Consider the following 16293-nt stretch of genomic DNA (forward strand, 5'->3'; position numbering starts at 1 on the left):
ATCTAATCTAATCTAATCTAATCTAATCTAAACTAATCCAATCCAAACTAGTTGTTCAGATGATGTGGAAGTGGTGATGAGAATTACCTAAAATGTGCTGGTTAAGAGGTAAGCTTGTGAACTTTGCAAACATCACATAGAGAATGGTATTAAAGCTCAGCAGAGTTCTCAACCTTGGTTATTTTAAAGCTGCTGGGTTTATTAAGCATCTCCATTACCTGTAGCAGCAAAGCATTTTATTCCCACCCTACTCATGTTTTCAGATCTATCTGTATTTGCTGCCCTTCACTATTTCTGTAGTTATTTTGAGGCTGATACTTTTGTTTTGCCATCTATTCTCTCAGTGAAGAGGCAAGCTTTCAATTTATTGAAATTCATCTTGTGGGGAAGATTAAAGCATGGAATTGATTTGAGAGGAGTGCTTTGAAGCCATAAAGTGCAATCTGTCTTTCATTTACATTTCCGACCTTACCTCACCCTGTATTTGAAAACATTTACTCCACAAATCCTATCTATCTCCACAAAATGCTCAGGTACTACATTTAGATGTAAATGGACCATCATTTTCTGCCCAAGACATGAGGACATCTTAAATCTTAGTTCTCTAGCTTGGCACATTTATGGAAGTCTTGGTGCCCCAGCTTCTGCAATGGGGCATTCACCCCGATAAAGATCTGTTTGTTGTACTCCTGTCTCCTCTAAATGAACATTTGAAGTTCTTGCTCCTCTCCATTAACAACACAATTAGAACACCTGGTCTGATTACAACACTCAAGGACAAAAAGAGGAACTCGGTTCTAAACTTGTTTGATACATAAGAGGACATAAACATACAAGTTTCACCTTGCAGAAGGTGTCAGCAGTAAAATCCCTGCTATTCCCCAGCTGTCTTCAGCCCCTTCTAAACACAGATCAGAAAAGACTTCTTCCCTTTCCTGTGAGCATGCCCCACTTGGAGCCTTGAGGGGCTTTCTGGTTCCCTGTGATTATTGCATTATTCTGTGCTCATCCCAGCTCTTCCCTGCATGAAAAGTGAAGCTGGGACACACACACATTCATGGGAGAAGTAACCTCAAACCTATGACAAAGTCATTAAACCAACTGGTTTAAGAAATTCATTATAATTTCAGTTCTGAAGGGGAAAAACTGGCCAAAGAAGTTAAGCTACCTCTAATTACGTATTTTAGACAGTGCTGTTCTAACTACTTAATGAATGTTTGTACAGTGCTTTGAGATCTTTGTGTAACAAGGAAGGCTAATATGTTGCTATGTGTAAATGATAGAATTGATAATTTAGGAAATACAGAAGCACAAAGCCAGGTTACCCTTCTCATTTCATCAAAGTCAGGTCTAACTATCTTATTCTTTTGGCTGCTGGCTTAATTAGATAAGGTACTGAATTTAATTAACTCATCAAACCTAATTTGAAAAGATCTCTCAAGTCAGTTAGAGCCTGTCTTATGCTTATCATTCCTATTTGTTGCATAAAGCCTTTAATATCACCTTTTTTTTATATTAATGGTAACCTTAATTGTGTTCTAATTTACAACATTTACTTAGATGGTGGCACTTTCCTCGTTTTTTAAGTGTCTTCATGTGAAAATCGATCACAATTTAATTTAAGGCAGGGAAATTGCTCTTCTAGCCCTCTGTCAAGTCAGGTACAGGTTATCTCTTTCCCCACAAGTGTAATTTGGGTTTGCAAAGTGAAATTATATCACAGGAAATCATGTTGAGTTTCTGAAGTTCCATGTCTTGGAGAGGTGCTGTGACAATAATGATCTGGATGCTCTTTGAGGAATGTTTAACTAAATTCTAAGATTTGAGGCTGAAGTTGGTATTATAACTATATAATTAATTTGAACACATCTGTGTGATGCTCCAGCTCTTTGTAGCAAAATGAAACTTCTTAAAAGTTATGAAAGATAGAATTAGTAGGACAGAACCTAAACTGAAAATTTGCTGTATATTTTTACCAGTTAGCAGGACCATTTTTTTTGGCCATATTTTTACATTCCTAGAGATACACCATGCAGATTGCTTAAAATCAAAATTTCCCTGGAAATTATTTACTTGTTCTGTAAAACTTGTTCTATTGCCATGCAAACTCTGCTGCTGATAGAGACATTGCTAATTAAGTCTGGAGGAGTTCCTGTACTTTTGTGAAAAGCCATTGACATGCTGTGTAAATCAAATGCTTTTCCAGGCAGTAGTTTTGCAGAAGTAATAACCTTTCTCACAACTGCTCTCTCTTCCTTTTTTCATTTGCCTGTTTGCAGCCCAGCTCTCAGTGCACAATAAAACACCTTTTCTCTGTTTTTCCTCAGAACGACTATAGGAAGCTATCTATGCAATGCAAGGATTTTGTGGTGGGGGTGCTGGACCTGTGCAGAGACACAGAAGAAGTGGAGGCTATTCTGAATGGAGATGTGAACATCCACTTGTGCCCTGAGCACCACCGGCCAAGTTTGAGCAGGATTAAACTTGCTATTAAATACGAGGTCAAAAAGGTAAGCTCTTCCTTTGGGTCCCTGGGGCATATGGCTTCACATTTAATTATGCTTCCTTGATGCCACCTGAAAAATAAACAAAATATGGATTTCAGTGGGACCAGGACTGTCCCTAGAATTTTAGCTACTCGTGGCTTGATTTGCATTTTCTCACACCCTTTAATACGGAGAAGGTTATCTGCAAAATGAAAAATAAATTCTTCTAGAAGTATTTGAAACAACTATTCAGCCTTACAGAAGTGTGTTGTGTGAATGGAAAATGTTATTCTGGCAGATTCTAGGCCTGGGTGGTCCCAATTAATTGCTCCTACAATATGCATTGATGGAAACTGGGCTCCTGCTACGGGACTTGAAGAGTGTTCCAAATTTTCAAGCTAACATCTGCTCTCTCTTTCCCCTCCCAAACCCACCACCTGCTTCATTTTGCCTCTTGACTGTGCTGCTGCGCTGGCTGGAGAAGGTCTTTTCCTGTTATGAAAGCCATTAATTAAAGAGAATCTTAAAACATATTTGAAATTAAATGTCTTCATGCAGGAGCACGTAGTATGGAGCCAAATATTTCCTCCTAGGATGTTGTGTCTCTTCTTTGTTCCGTCACCAAAACCAAGCTGAACATCTCAGTTCACTCTCAGTCAGATGTTCAACAAGCTGGGTCAAGTTTAGTTATTGAAACTATTACTTTGGTGACAGGAGGCCAAGCTTGCTCAGGTGTTCTTTCAGAAAAGGAACGAATCTAACAGACACAGATAGTACCTCATCATGGACCAGTGCCCAGTGATCCATGGCCTGAGAATCATCAGTCACAGAATCACAGAACATTCTGAATTGCAAGGGACCTCTGACAGATCCTCAAGCCTTTTCAGTGTGTGAATTCTCCCGTGCTACTTTGCTCACTTATCATTCCAAAAATTTGTGTCATCCCTCTGATACCAAGACCATGAGCTGGAGCTGCTGTGCCACTCTGAGCACTTCCCCCTGGCTTACCTGGCTCCAGAGGGACATTCCCCCATTTCTTACCATTTATATGTGAAACTTTGCACAATGCATGAACATTGACCTAAGGCACCCGAGGGAGGTCATGTACAGTTGATCTTTCAGTGTGTAAATATCTTCCTAAGCCCAGGAAACCTGAGCATCCTTTCTGGATGTCCTTTCATAACCTGTTGCACACTGGTAATGACTGTTAAACTAATTACAGGATGTGAACCCGAGCACTCAGCAGTCTCATGATGACTCTCAGCTCAGCAGTTTTCAGCACATTCTTTTCAGCAGCCGGTGTGTGTCTATGTGTAAGATGAGTATTTAACTGCTAATTCAAAAACAAGATAGTTCAGTCTGTGGGAGAGAGAGGCACGCTCAGATAAATGGCTTTGGGCTTTGGCAGTGACATGATAACAGGCTGATATTGGTCACACTGACTGAACAAAGACATCATGATATGGTAACAGGGTAGTTAATTCCTTAAGAGGCAAAGCATTTCAGGTGCAAGCTTTTTATACACTTGACAGACAGATATTTAGGTTTATGTGTACAAATCCTGTGCTTTGAAATCCATTTTCATTTTAAGGAAATCCTATAATAGAGAGGGTATAGTATTATGCATATTTAATAAACTGATTCTTGGACAGATTCTGTAAATTTCAAGTCACTTTTTCAAAGCTAATGACTCATCCTGACTAGACCTTGTCCAGTTCTGAGCTCCTCAGTACAATAGAGATGTGCAGCTCCTGTAAGGGGTTCAGCAGAGAATAAAGATAATTAGGGGACCAGAGAATCTTTCTTCTGGGGAAAGGCTGAGGGAGCTGTGCCTGCGCAGAGCTGAGAGGAGAGCTCATCAACACCTGTCAGTGTCTGCAGGGAGGGTGTCCAGAGGATGCACAGGCTCTGCTCAGTGCTCCAGGCAGCAGGACAAGAGACATCTGACAGAAACTGAAGCCCAGGACGTTCTGCCTGGATAGGAGGAAGAATTTCTTGACTGTTCATGTGCCCTAGCACTGGAATAGATTGAGAGTGTGGAGTCTCCCTCACTGGGGATATTCAAGAACTGTCCAAACATAATCCTGTGTCAAGTGCTCTGGGATGACCCTGCTTGCACAGGAGTTTTATACAAAACAACTTCAGGGACTTCAGAATGGTCTGACAAATGAAAAAAAAAAAAATAAATGTTAGTGGTTATGAGTTATTTTTTCATTAAGTTCATATCCAGACTAAATATTTGCACTCACATGGGAAATTTTAAGAAATATTTGATGTTTAAAAAATCTATTTCTAGCATTAGCTTCTTAATTCACATTTCCATACTAATACTCAGTGCCTACAATAGGCTTTGCTTGATGAAATATTGCAGAGAACCATGAAACACACTGGAAATTATTATTTAATATCCATTATTTTACTTTTACAGAGGCTGATGCAGTCTGTATTTCATCACATTTTTATTTCTAGAGTCTGGGAAAGGTGTCAAGGACTCCCACCCTCAGACAGAAGAGCAATTGCATCTGCAGAGTTTCATCAGACCTTTGCAAAATCTTTTAAAATCTTCTTTGTTCTTCTAAATTTCTTTGTTACTTCACTGTCCTCATACAGTGCAGTCACTGCAGTCACAGCTATCTGAGGAAAATCTTGTGTTTACATCAGGGCTGAAGCCTTCTTACCTCTTCTGCTCAGTTATGCTGCAGCTGGCACCTACAGCAAGTTTTTGTCCATGCCCTAAGTGATCCGTCTCTGCATTTTTCCTTCTGTGCTTCCAATTAAAGTCCCCTGTTACCTCATTCATTTTCAACTTCAAAAAAGCAATTCTCTGTTCAAGTGAAAGGACACAGTTTTATAGATCATTATCTTTTTTCCCAATTTATAAAGTTTGAGATGAATCTTGTAAAGTCATTCAAGAAAGCAGCAAAATTTACAGGCTTCACTTGTTGGTCTCTTTGTTCCTTTTTTTCTGCAAAGCATGTTACAGACACATATGAGATGAGGTTGAGAAGCTTAAGGTTCTAATTCAAAGACTTTATAAAAAGATATTTGAAGAATTAAGAAACTCTGCTTTTACATATTTTTGCAGCAAGGAGAAACCTAAAATTACAGTAGTTTACAAAGCTGTTTATAAAAATGTTGTATTGCTGTTATTCTTCTCGTTTTCTGAAAGAACTAAATAATCACTCTGTGTCTCAGGATTTTTGAAAAAAAATCACTCAAATGTCCTCTGCCCACGTTTTCCAGATTTAGATCAGCTGTCTTAATGAATCCTTGAAAATTATTAAAATGGAAACAGTTCATCAAGAGCAAAACAAACAATTTTCAACCACTTAAGCATTTACTGAGTCCTGGATTCTTTCCAAGAACTAAACTTTTAACCCATGTTATGGGAATGTTGCAAATTTACCGTTGTCTCCCCTGGTTTATTTAGTGATGCTTTGCACTTGCACTCTTCAGCCAATAAGAGATTTCTGTCTCTCCCAGCACTGCAGGGGCACAGGCAGGAGGAGGGTTGGGTGCAGGGAGGGCAGCCAAGCACTCTGATGATGCTGCAGCCAGACTGTTCAGGTGTTCACTTGGACCCTGGAGCACAGGCTGGGAGCTCTCACAGTGACAGCAAACTTCAGGAGTCCAGCAGCTGCTCACAGAAGTGGCAAAATAAAGAGCAGCATTGAGGTGGAACAGGTGGCTTTGGTGGATTATAACCAAAAGTCACTTGAGTTGCTATGTTCAAGTTCTGATGCCAAGGACCATGAGCTCTGTGGGCCATGGATACCCTCAGCTGCTCCTCATGGAGGTTTACAACATCTGAAAACCTACGGTGTTCTTGACTAAAAATTTTATATTAATGCTTTTTCTCTTTTCTTGAAACATTCAAACCAATTTGTTTTCACCCAGATACTTGAAATATAAGGGTAGCGCACATTTTTTCTGTGTGTGAACTCATTTCTAATTAAGCCAGAATATGATTTCTGAGAGGTACAGACTTGTACAGCCAACAGTGAGAAAAATAAAGTTTTAATGTCCCACAACAAAACCATTTTGCAGCTGTATATCAGCTGCACAGATGCCTTTATATTTTATGTTCTCATTTTAGTCTGTACCAATATGATACTTTCTTGTCTCTCTTTAATGTTGGCAGGGGTCTTGTGTCAACATTTACCTTTAGGTGTAAAGCTGTGGCTTCTCTGTAGGTGTAAAGCTGTTGCTCCTCTGCAGGAGGTGACATTCATTTCCCTTCTTTCCCAATTGCAAAATTGTCATTGCTCTGTTCTTTTAATTGCAAATGTTGAGTGCCCATCTCAGTCTTCTCAGCAGCTCTGTTCATAACCACCACAAAGCAAGAGCTCTTTTAATTTAATTAACAGTAAGACACATAAATTGGGTTGGTGGAAAAAAAGAAAAAAAAAAAGAATTGAACAGAATACCAGATGGCTGTGTAAATCCTGTTTAAAAGAGAGCTGGAACAGGAACTTTTTTCATAACTATATTATTAATAATTACCATATGGAGGATGCTCTGAACAGAATACTCATGGATGCATTAGATTATAACTTTTCACTGCATTGGTCACACGACTCAGATCCTTGAGGGCATGAGAAGTCCCAGCTCTCATGAACTGCTGCAAAAGCCTGAATGGGAGCTGAAGGTTAGTCCCTGAATGAACAAGAGAACCAGCCCTGCCTGTGAGGGTTTTTTGCGCCCCTAAACGTGCAGGAACAGGCACTTGCCCCAAACATAGCTCCACTGGAGCATCCTTAGGAAGGTTACCTGGGACAGCTTGGGTTTTGCCCAGGAAGCACAGGAAAATCAGGTGGAGAACAGAAGGCAGGAGAAACCCAGAACTGACAAGGAGTTCTGGCCAAGGAGAGCAAGGAGAGTGTCTGTGCCAGGTGCCATGGTGAGTGAGATGTGTTTGTGCTTCCACCTTGCAGCTATCCTGCAGAATTCTGCTGGGAGTGCCCTGGGGAGGGAATCCTGCAGGGAAAGGGGAGAGGGCACACCAGGGCCCGGCCCACAGCCTGCACACCAGCCTTAACACCAAGGGAAAACTACATTTGGGTAACCCACATGAGATGATTCACATCCACAGCTTTAGTTTAGGGATTTCTCACAGGACAAACATTGATCTTTCAGTGCCTCAGTGGCTGTAAAACACACAGATATGGCCTGGAACAGGACAGGGTTATGGTTTAGCATCTGATGAGAAGCCACAAGGATATCTCCTCAATCAAAAAAGGGCTTTCATAAAGTTGAATTTTTGTTTCTGCAATCCCTCATTGATTTTCTTGCCCACCTTTTAGTTTCAGGAGTATTTAACTGAGGTCTTGTGAAGTCATTGGTGGTTTGGACAGTGGTGGTGGGCAGAAAATTATCTCTTGCTTCTGTCAGAAGAGAGTCAGTCAATACTGTAAAATGTAATTTAATGTCAGTGGAAACACTGTGGTCATTCTGGACTCTAAAACTTATCCATGTAATTTTTCTTTTTACATTTTTAATTGCATGTTGCAGATGTTTTGACAGAGATTGTAAAGGGAAGGAGTTACTTCCCTTCCCCACAGAATGCATTTCTATATCTGAGTATTTCATTAGCAAGGTTCATTCCTCCCACTAAAATCTGACTCTGATTATTTCCTTTTTCCCAGATGTTTTCATTTTTTTTCCTTGACAAATCTCATTTTGTTATTTCCTGCACATCCATCCATCCATCCATCCATCCTCTTAAGGTTTCAGTGAATCATTTCTCCATCCTGAATATTGTTTGCAATATTCCCAGTTAACTGTAATATGCAGACTGAAGTATTTTCATTTACAAAGTGTCACAGGGTCATAAATGTCTGTCAAGATACAGACAAGTGAGCACAAGAACACATCAGAACCTCTGCGTGGATGTACATCTCAGAGGAAAGGGTTTAAAATTACCTTTATTAATAATTAATAATAAAATTCCCAGAGAAAAGAGCAATTAATATTGTTTGCTACAAACCTGACCTTAGCTGACTGCAATTTTGACTTTGCCTAATTCCCCATAGGCAACAGACCTGTAAAGGTGCATTTGGGATGAAAACTCAGATATGGATGAGTAGAACCCTTAACATAAATATAAATGAATCAGTATTTCAAGTTATTGAGGGTCTTTTCCCAAGTGGTGTTCAAATGGATGTGCATGGACACTGTCCCAGGGTGAGGCTCTCCTGTGTCAGCTTCTTGTCACACGCCTGTGATGTTTGCATTAGGGCACATTTTAGGGACTCTCTACCTGATGGAGAGGGGAGTCTCATCCTACGAGCCAGTCTGCCTCCCCATCAGCCCTGCTGGGAATAAATCCATCTGCACTTGAGGCATTGGAGCTCCAGTGCCAACCCAGTTCCTTCACCATGTAGCCAAGGGAAAATAGTTCCTGGCTCTCCTGGGGGAGGAAGAGCTATGGCATTTTAAATCTTTCCTTACGTGCCCTCTGTGGCTGTTTTTTTCAGATTCTGAAGGGACATTGTTGTTGGGTAATTTTTTATTGTGGCATGTTTTCAGATGAATAATTCAATAATAAGGATTTTCAAGCGGTTTTGATTTTGCACAGATATGAAAATCCTGGAATGTTAAAGGCTGGGACTTGCAATTCAGTTTCTTGTTTTCAGATAAATAATTCAGTGATAAGATTTATTCATATATGTAAAATGAGAAATCAGACTGTAACAATAAATCTCTTCAGAAAACATGCAGCTCACTAGAAGAAGAAATTGAAGTTTTCCAAAGAGTCAACCACCTTATTCCCTACCCTAGAGAAGAATTCTGAGCCCAAAAAATCCCTATCTTTGTCTCAGGAAAGTGAAATTATAAAGAAACTTAAGGCAGAGAAAGGAATAAACTGAACCAATCAAAGAACTTGTGGAAACTCTGTGTTTTCTAGATACACATATCAAACATACCAGACTTGTCTTTTCGTTTCATATGGTATAAAATTAACTGCAGAACAACAAAAGTCCCTTCCACTATGATTATTAATTTTGCCTTTCCAGTCAGCACTGAAGAACATTAGTGTCAATGGGTAAATTGCATTTGCAGTGGTCTTGGCAGTTTTATTTACCCTATTATTTTTGTTTTCTATTAGACTAATTTGTTTTTATTGGGTTTTAAGCTGTGCCTGGTCAAAGCCTGTTTCCACCCACGTCACTCATCCTAACAGGATCATGCCATGCCCTTCCCAGAGCTGAGTCCCACGGGGGCTCTGGGGCAGTCACAGCAGCCCTGGGATGGCCCTCACTGCCCTGCTTCTGTCCCCTGTCACATTTGCAAGGGGAGATCCCAGTCCTCTTAATGCACTCTGATTTGGCAGGGAGCAGATCTGCCCCAAGCACTCCTGGTTTTACAGAGCAGAATGAGCCACAGGAAGGAGATGTGCCTGTAAACCAGCTATGTGAAGGTTTTAACTGTTCAGAATTATAATTCTGTGCTGGATAACTCAGGTCAACCAGCAAGTGGATCCAGATACTGGATTTTAATAAAACTGGGGAATGTCTGAGTGTCCTGGGTTGTGAAGTATTTGCCCTCTGCCAAATGGCTCTAATAAAAAAGGTGTTTTGGTTCAGAAGGAAACAATGTGAAAGATTTTGTGAGAGGTGCAATTTATTACTAAAACTGTACTAAATACTTGTGGGTTTATGCCCAAAAAGTAAGTCAGAGACTGAAGCTGGACAATTATTTGGGTTTTTTTCCCTGATAACCCTAACTCATCTGGGCCTTGCCCAAACCTTTTCCCTTTGCTACAGGTTTAAAAATGCTGAAGTTATACTCCAGATAGCAAGACTGAATATTCACCAAGCCTGTCACATAGCTCATATGCAGGATGAGCAAGAATCTCATGAATATTTGTGTGATGCCATTAGACAGTCAAATGAACCCCAGGGACAGAGGGAAAGCTGCAGCAATCCTCAGGGCAGGGACATTTCCTTGTTCTCTGGGTGTCTGTGGCAATATCTCAGAGGACTTTTGTCATGTAGTGTTTCCTTTTATGCTGTGGTTAGATCCCATGGAAACGAGACTTGATCAGATGAATTTTCTTTCATCCACGAAAATCTTTCTTTTGCAGCTGGGCAAAGGAATTTGGACCTGTTTTTACTCTCTCTTGTAAGGTTAGTCTGGTGCGAAGTATTTCTAAAGCAGGGCCCGTGGCCAAGGATAGAATTTAACTATAATTAGAGCAGGTCTTTTTTTGTGAAACGGTCCCAGTGTCACAGCATGGGTCTTTGGAATAGAACTTGTTATTTTTAATTCATTAGCAGTAGGGCATGTACTTTTCTGTTTCTTTCTTAAACTGTCTGCAGTTTTATTTGCCTCTCTCGCAGCCACAACAGCAAAGAGTGAACCAAGTTACAGCCGTATTTACCCTCTGACAATTTCAGCTCTCAGAATTTAATAGCATTTGCTAAAGGCAAATTTTTTCACACTCCAGAGCATGAAATAAATACATAGTATCAGATAGAATATCCCACCTGCTTCTGCTAAGGTCTCAGAACAGTTTCTGCAAAACAAAGGGCTCATTGTTCACTTGGAGGTTCACAGAGCAGAGTACAATGTGGAGATAAGGAAAGGCTTCTGCCTGGGCTGGTCTTTCCCTGAACTGCATATTTTCCAGCAAACTTCAGTAATTCCCACTGAGCTCTGTCTTCTTCTGCTCTGCATCAAGTGAAACAAGTCTGTAATGGGACTTGTACTGGATTAAAAAAAAGTTTTGACACATTTTCCACCTTTTTTTCCGCCCCCAAAAAAGTATGTTTCACTTCAAGAAAAGTATTTGATTCAGTGTAAATGCAGACCCTTTATTTAGGCTTCAAGTCTCAAAAATGCCTAAAATAGCAAAAGAATCTGCAAAAGGGAAAAGTGTGATGAAAGCAAAGAAACTATGTTTTGTTTTAATACATTCATTGATTTTTTTCCCCCTGTCATTTGCATGTGGGCATATGTTTATATCTTAATTCATCTGATCCTCTTTGGTGAAATGGCAGTGTATTTTTCACCCTTCAGGGGAAGAGCAGTAATATCCTGCTTTGACCTTTCCCTCAGTTTTTTTCCACCCCTGCCAATGTTTGCTGATACTCCCACAGTTTTCAGTGACCTGCTGGAAAAGGATGGCTTCATTTCTCCTTTGGTGAAGGCTCTGCTGGGAGAACAGCACAGCCTATGCAGCAAGCCCAGCTTCCCCTCCCTCCCTCAGGTTTTGCTCAAGCACAGCAAAGCTGCCAAGGAAACCTCAATTCCCCATCCAGAGCAGCCCTGGCTTTGGTGCTGCTGGGAACACGAGCTCAGCTCGGGCTGTGTTTGTCTGTGAGGTGTCAGGAAATCTTCATGATAATTCTGGTGTACTTTTAACTTTGCAGAGCACGCAATGTGTGTGGTTCAGACCCCACCTGGTTTTTCTGATGTGTGGACCCCTGCAGGAGCAATGCTCCTCTGCTCCTGACAGCACCCTCCTGCCATGGGAAGGGCTGGAAAAATGGGAAAAGCCATGTATGCAACCCATTTGCTGCCCCCTTCTTTTTCACTTGTAATTCAGGGACACGAGGTGACAATTGGAACCCTTTGGATGACTCGAGTCAGCATTATTCCTCAGATTTTTGGCATTTGAAGCATTACACACCCAGCCCAGGGTTCCTGTGAGCAGGTGCTGCAGCCTAAAATGTGTTAATAAATGTAGGGCTGCAGAAGCAAAGAGCTACATCAAAAGATAAATGCTTAATAATGAACCCAGAAAGGTTGTTCCAAGGACATGAATGCAGCTACATGATAGAAAGAGAAATTGCTCATCCCTGCCCCTGCCAGTGTCTCTTGACATCCCCAATGTTCTCCTGAAAGTCTATTTATGCAGCTCCTTTTCAGCTTGCACTCAGTGATTAAACACACCAAAGTTTGCCATGAGGCTGACAGGGAGGGCACAAGCTGAGAGGACACGACAGGAGCACCTCAGGACTTTATAGTCACAGGTTCATGTTGTTAGTTCTGATACGCAGGGTTTTATCTGCTTTCACTGCTTCACTGATGAGTTTTGCCTTCCTACCACAGCCCCTGGCTATTCAGTGGAGGATACATTATCAAAGTGAGATGATCCTGTCTGAGTGGTTAATTCTTTTGCCTCAGTGGTAGATTTCTGTACTTTTAAGGGAAATAGAATTATTTCAGTAATAAAAGAGATACTGGCTTCTTTCTACACAATTAATTCCAATCATCTGAGGCTGACCTCTATCTTTTAGCTGTCTTGCTGTAGGTTTCCTTATTTCTGCTGACACCATTTTTCAGTCCTCTCCTCTCCTCTCCTCTCCTCTCCTCTCCTCTCCTCTCCTCTCCTCTCCTCTCCTCTCCTCTCCTCTCCTCTCCTCTCCTCTCCTCTCCTCTCCTCTCCTCTCCTCTCCTCTCCTCTCCTCTCCTCTCCTCTCCTCTCCTCTCCTCTCCTCTCCTCTCCTCTCCTCTCCTCTCCTCTCCTATAAAATAAAATAAAATAAAATAAAATAAAATAAAATAAAATAAAATAAAATAAAATAAAATAAAATAAAAGTCTCTCTATTACACTGTTCTTTATCAGAAGTAACTTTCTATATGTTTATGAAAGTACTTTATCATCTGTGGAGTGAAACTCCTACTTTTATGAACAACTATGCTAAGGAAAATCTCTCATTCTGTCATAAGACAAAAATGTTTCCCCATAATGCATATAACACATCAAGCTACCAGAAAGAGCTGTCACACATCAAATTAGATAGAAATGTTGAAAAGTGATCACAATATGGTATCCACAGTGGTCTCTGAAACACCCTCTTTATTCCTATATGTAAAACTCTTCCTTTGGGTCCTTTCAACACCCACTGAAGTCTTTGAGAAACTTTTTTCCATATTCCAGGTAAATATTCATGTCTCTCATTTAATCCCCTGTAGCACATGACAGGGGCTTTTGGATGTGTCAATACCTTCCTAAGTCATTCACTGCCTCTCAAAAATGCTACCTTGGTGGCTTCATTATTTGAGCTGATTGATATGTGATTTTATTATGGGTTTTTTAGCCTTTTTTAACTAAAAAAGCTGTGTGACTGATCGTCTGGAGGGAAGAACAATTTCCTTCCTCTATCAAGAGGTATGCACGGTATCAGGAAAAACCACTGCCATCTACTGGGATCGCAGGGCCATGGGAGCAGCAAAGCTCCCACCGTGGTTTCTGAATGCAGGAGCACTGGAAAACATTTTGCTTGAGCTCGCAGATCCTGATGCATTACCTTACTGACTCTGCTCGGGAGATAAAGCACTCAATGCTTTTAAGTGGCTGGTTTTGGAGCCAGGCAATCCCCTCCACTGCCAGTGCTTCCATTTCAATCAGAGATATCCTGCCCTTCTGCACAGCCCTGGCCACACCACTCTTTCTTGTCTGCAGCACAGGAGCATCCACAGTTTGTCCCTAAAAGCCTCCTCGCCTCATTTTCCAGCACTGAAGAAAGGAAAATAACGTTTAATGGGAACATTGAAAAAGCACTGCAGCATTCAGTCCTCTGAAATTCAATATCACACATCACCATTTGTCATTATGCTTTGAAGCATTCTGCCTTGACGCTTTTGTCTTCAGCTCTGTTCTCCTCCGTGCCTAAGTCACTAACCAAAGCATTAGTGTAATCTTTAACTTGGTGTCAGTGCCCATTCCCAGGGAAGAGAGAAAGTTAAATGGCTCTGTAACATCTCTGAGGAGATCTTAGATCAGTTTCTGAAATGTTGATAGAGAGAGGGCTGGCAGTGCCCAAGGGTCACTGTGTGTTTCATTAATGCCTGATAGAGAAAAGAATGAAAACTGTACTGCTTGCTGTAAACAAATAACAGATCAAAACTCATTCATGCTCTGATCTTTCTGACCCTTAACTTATCTTTCCCTTATTTTTGTAATAATCAGAGTAAGATGATGCCCTGGGGTGACTTTATGATGCTGAATTGTATCCCCATTCATCTGTTTAGCCCAGAAATAAGTTTTGAGCCTTTAAAATTCGATCCAAGAGGGAAGGGGGGAGAAGAAAAAGCAGTGGGGTTTTTTTGCATCTGTATTCAAAAACATAAGAGATAGGAGCTTCAGCTCTCTCTCTCTCTCAGACTGTGTTGTCTGCAGCACAGTCAGGGAGCAGCAGAGAGCTCTCCTTTGATTTTAGTTAGGTTGGTTTTAGTTAGCTGAGGCCAGAAGTTTTTTTTGGAGCTGTTCAGCTCTTGTTCAGTCTGGGAACACCAGCACTGTGCTCTGGGGCCCTCCAAGCTGTGCTGACCCAACCCCTGGAGAGACTGAGCAAAACCTGAGGCCACCCCCACAAAAAGGACTCTTTCCCATCCACAGAAGGACTGGCTGAATTTGCCATCTCCTCAGAACAACGAGAGGTTCCATTATTACAAGAATGAGAATATTCCATTATTCATTTTTTCATGTTTGTGAGTACTTTTCTTATTATATAAACATTTTTCAGTTTTCTCCAAGGAAATCCTTCCCAAACCAGCTGGGGGAGGGGCCACTTGAATTTGCTTTCTAGAGGGACCCCATTTGGAGGTTTCCTCCCAAATTTGCCCTAAACCAGGACAAATACTTTTTGGTGCCCAATGTGGAGCTTGAGAAAGTGGAAAAAGCCTGTACTGATTTCATTTGGTTTCACTTACTCTGTATTGGGATAAAGCAGTCACATCCATGCTGCTTGAACTCATAATGTCTCTCTGAGTAGAGGCCTTCATGTGTCTCTGGTCCCTAGGCTACTTTGAGGTTTTAAGACCTTTCTAGTCCCGAGGCTTCTTTTCTCACCTGGAGATAGCTCCAGTATTGTCTCAAACACGTAGCTTTTACAGAAGAGGGGCAGAGTAGCTATGTTGCTGGGCGTGGTGATAATGATTTATAGGGAGTTTACAAAGGTCCTGGAGTATGTTCAAGACATGTATGGTCTGTGGTTTCTTTGTCCTACCCTGCCTCCCAGTCCCAGTAGCAAGTTTTGGGGGTTTATTAGTAACTCCACCCAGTTTGGTAGAGGAGGAGCAAGGGATGAAGCTTTCCAGCCTTTCCTTCCCTTCTTCTTTGAATTTGTTCAACTTTTTGAGAATGTTCAGTTTTCCCTGAGTGTTAAGGATACCACTTTCCTGGTTTCCATCTGGTAAGCTTCCTCTGTAGGGCCTGGAGTGTGTCTAGAGTGGGGGCTGAGATGTCCAGAGGAGCTGATGAGACCCCTGACCCAGGAGCAGGCCTGGGAGTGCAAAATCCTGACTGGTGTGGGGAATGGGAGGATATGGGCCAAACAGATGGCAGATGAACACCCTCTAGGCTCTACGGCCCTCTGCCTGTCTTTATTGCCTTGTACAAAATAAATTGTTCCACTGAACTGGGTTTTATGGCAATTCCTTCTCAAATTTCCTATATTTGTATTTTCATTGTAGCTGTTTCCAGACCAAGTGAAAAAACGGACAGATTAAAATGTCTGATGAAGTCTCTGAAATGCCAACCAGAAGTCTTTGGCTGTCTCATTGCCAAGGACAACTGGATTTCTTTGTTTGAATCAATTCTCATAATGCAGTGATCAATTGCAACAGGAGGAGGAAGTTTGGATATTGCTCAGGCCCTTCATCCCAGAAGCCTGCACACTCACCAGTGTCATTCCCCTTTCCATGAGTCACTACAAGTGTTGTTGAATTCATGATATCTGAAAATAAAATTTGCAAAAGGGATCAATTCTCTACTGAGCTTCCTTCCATTTCATGTTTCTGTCCCTTTGCCAGGAAGATAACAAGCCCAAGCAACGCTAGGACAAACATAAACACC

The 16293-nt window shown here is 41.2% G+C and overlaps 1 protein-coding gene across 1 annotated transcript in view; it reads left to right on the plus strand.

Moving 5' to 3' along the window:
- The window catches only part of TRPC7 (transient receptor potential cation channel subfamily C member 7), a 62518-nt gene that overhangs the window by 17319 nt on the left and 28906 nt on the right, over window positions 1-16293 (plus strand). The window contains exon 2 of the mRNA XM_014253054.2: window positions 2328-2510. Within this exon, the coding sequence (XP_014108529.1) occupies window positions 2328-2510 (183 nt within the window). The remainder of the gene's footprint in view (window positions 1-2327; window positions 2511-16293) is intronic.

Source organism: Pseudopodoces humilis, chromosome 17 (assembly GCF_049639895.1).
Source record: "Pseudopodoces humilis isolate 2021_Gansu_Grassland_sample_001 chromosome 17, ASM4963989v1, whole genome shotgun sequence".
In the NCBI taxonomy this organism is placed as follows: Eukaryota; Metazoa; Chordata; class Aves; order Passeriformes; family Paridae; genus Pseudopodoces; species Pseudopodoces humilis.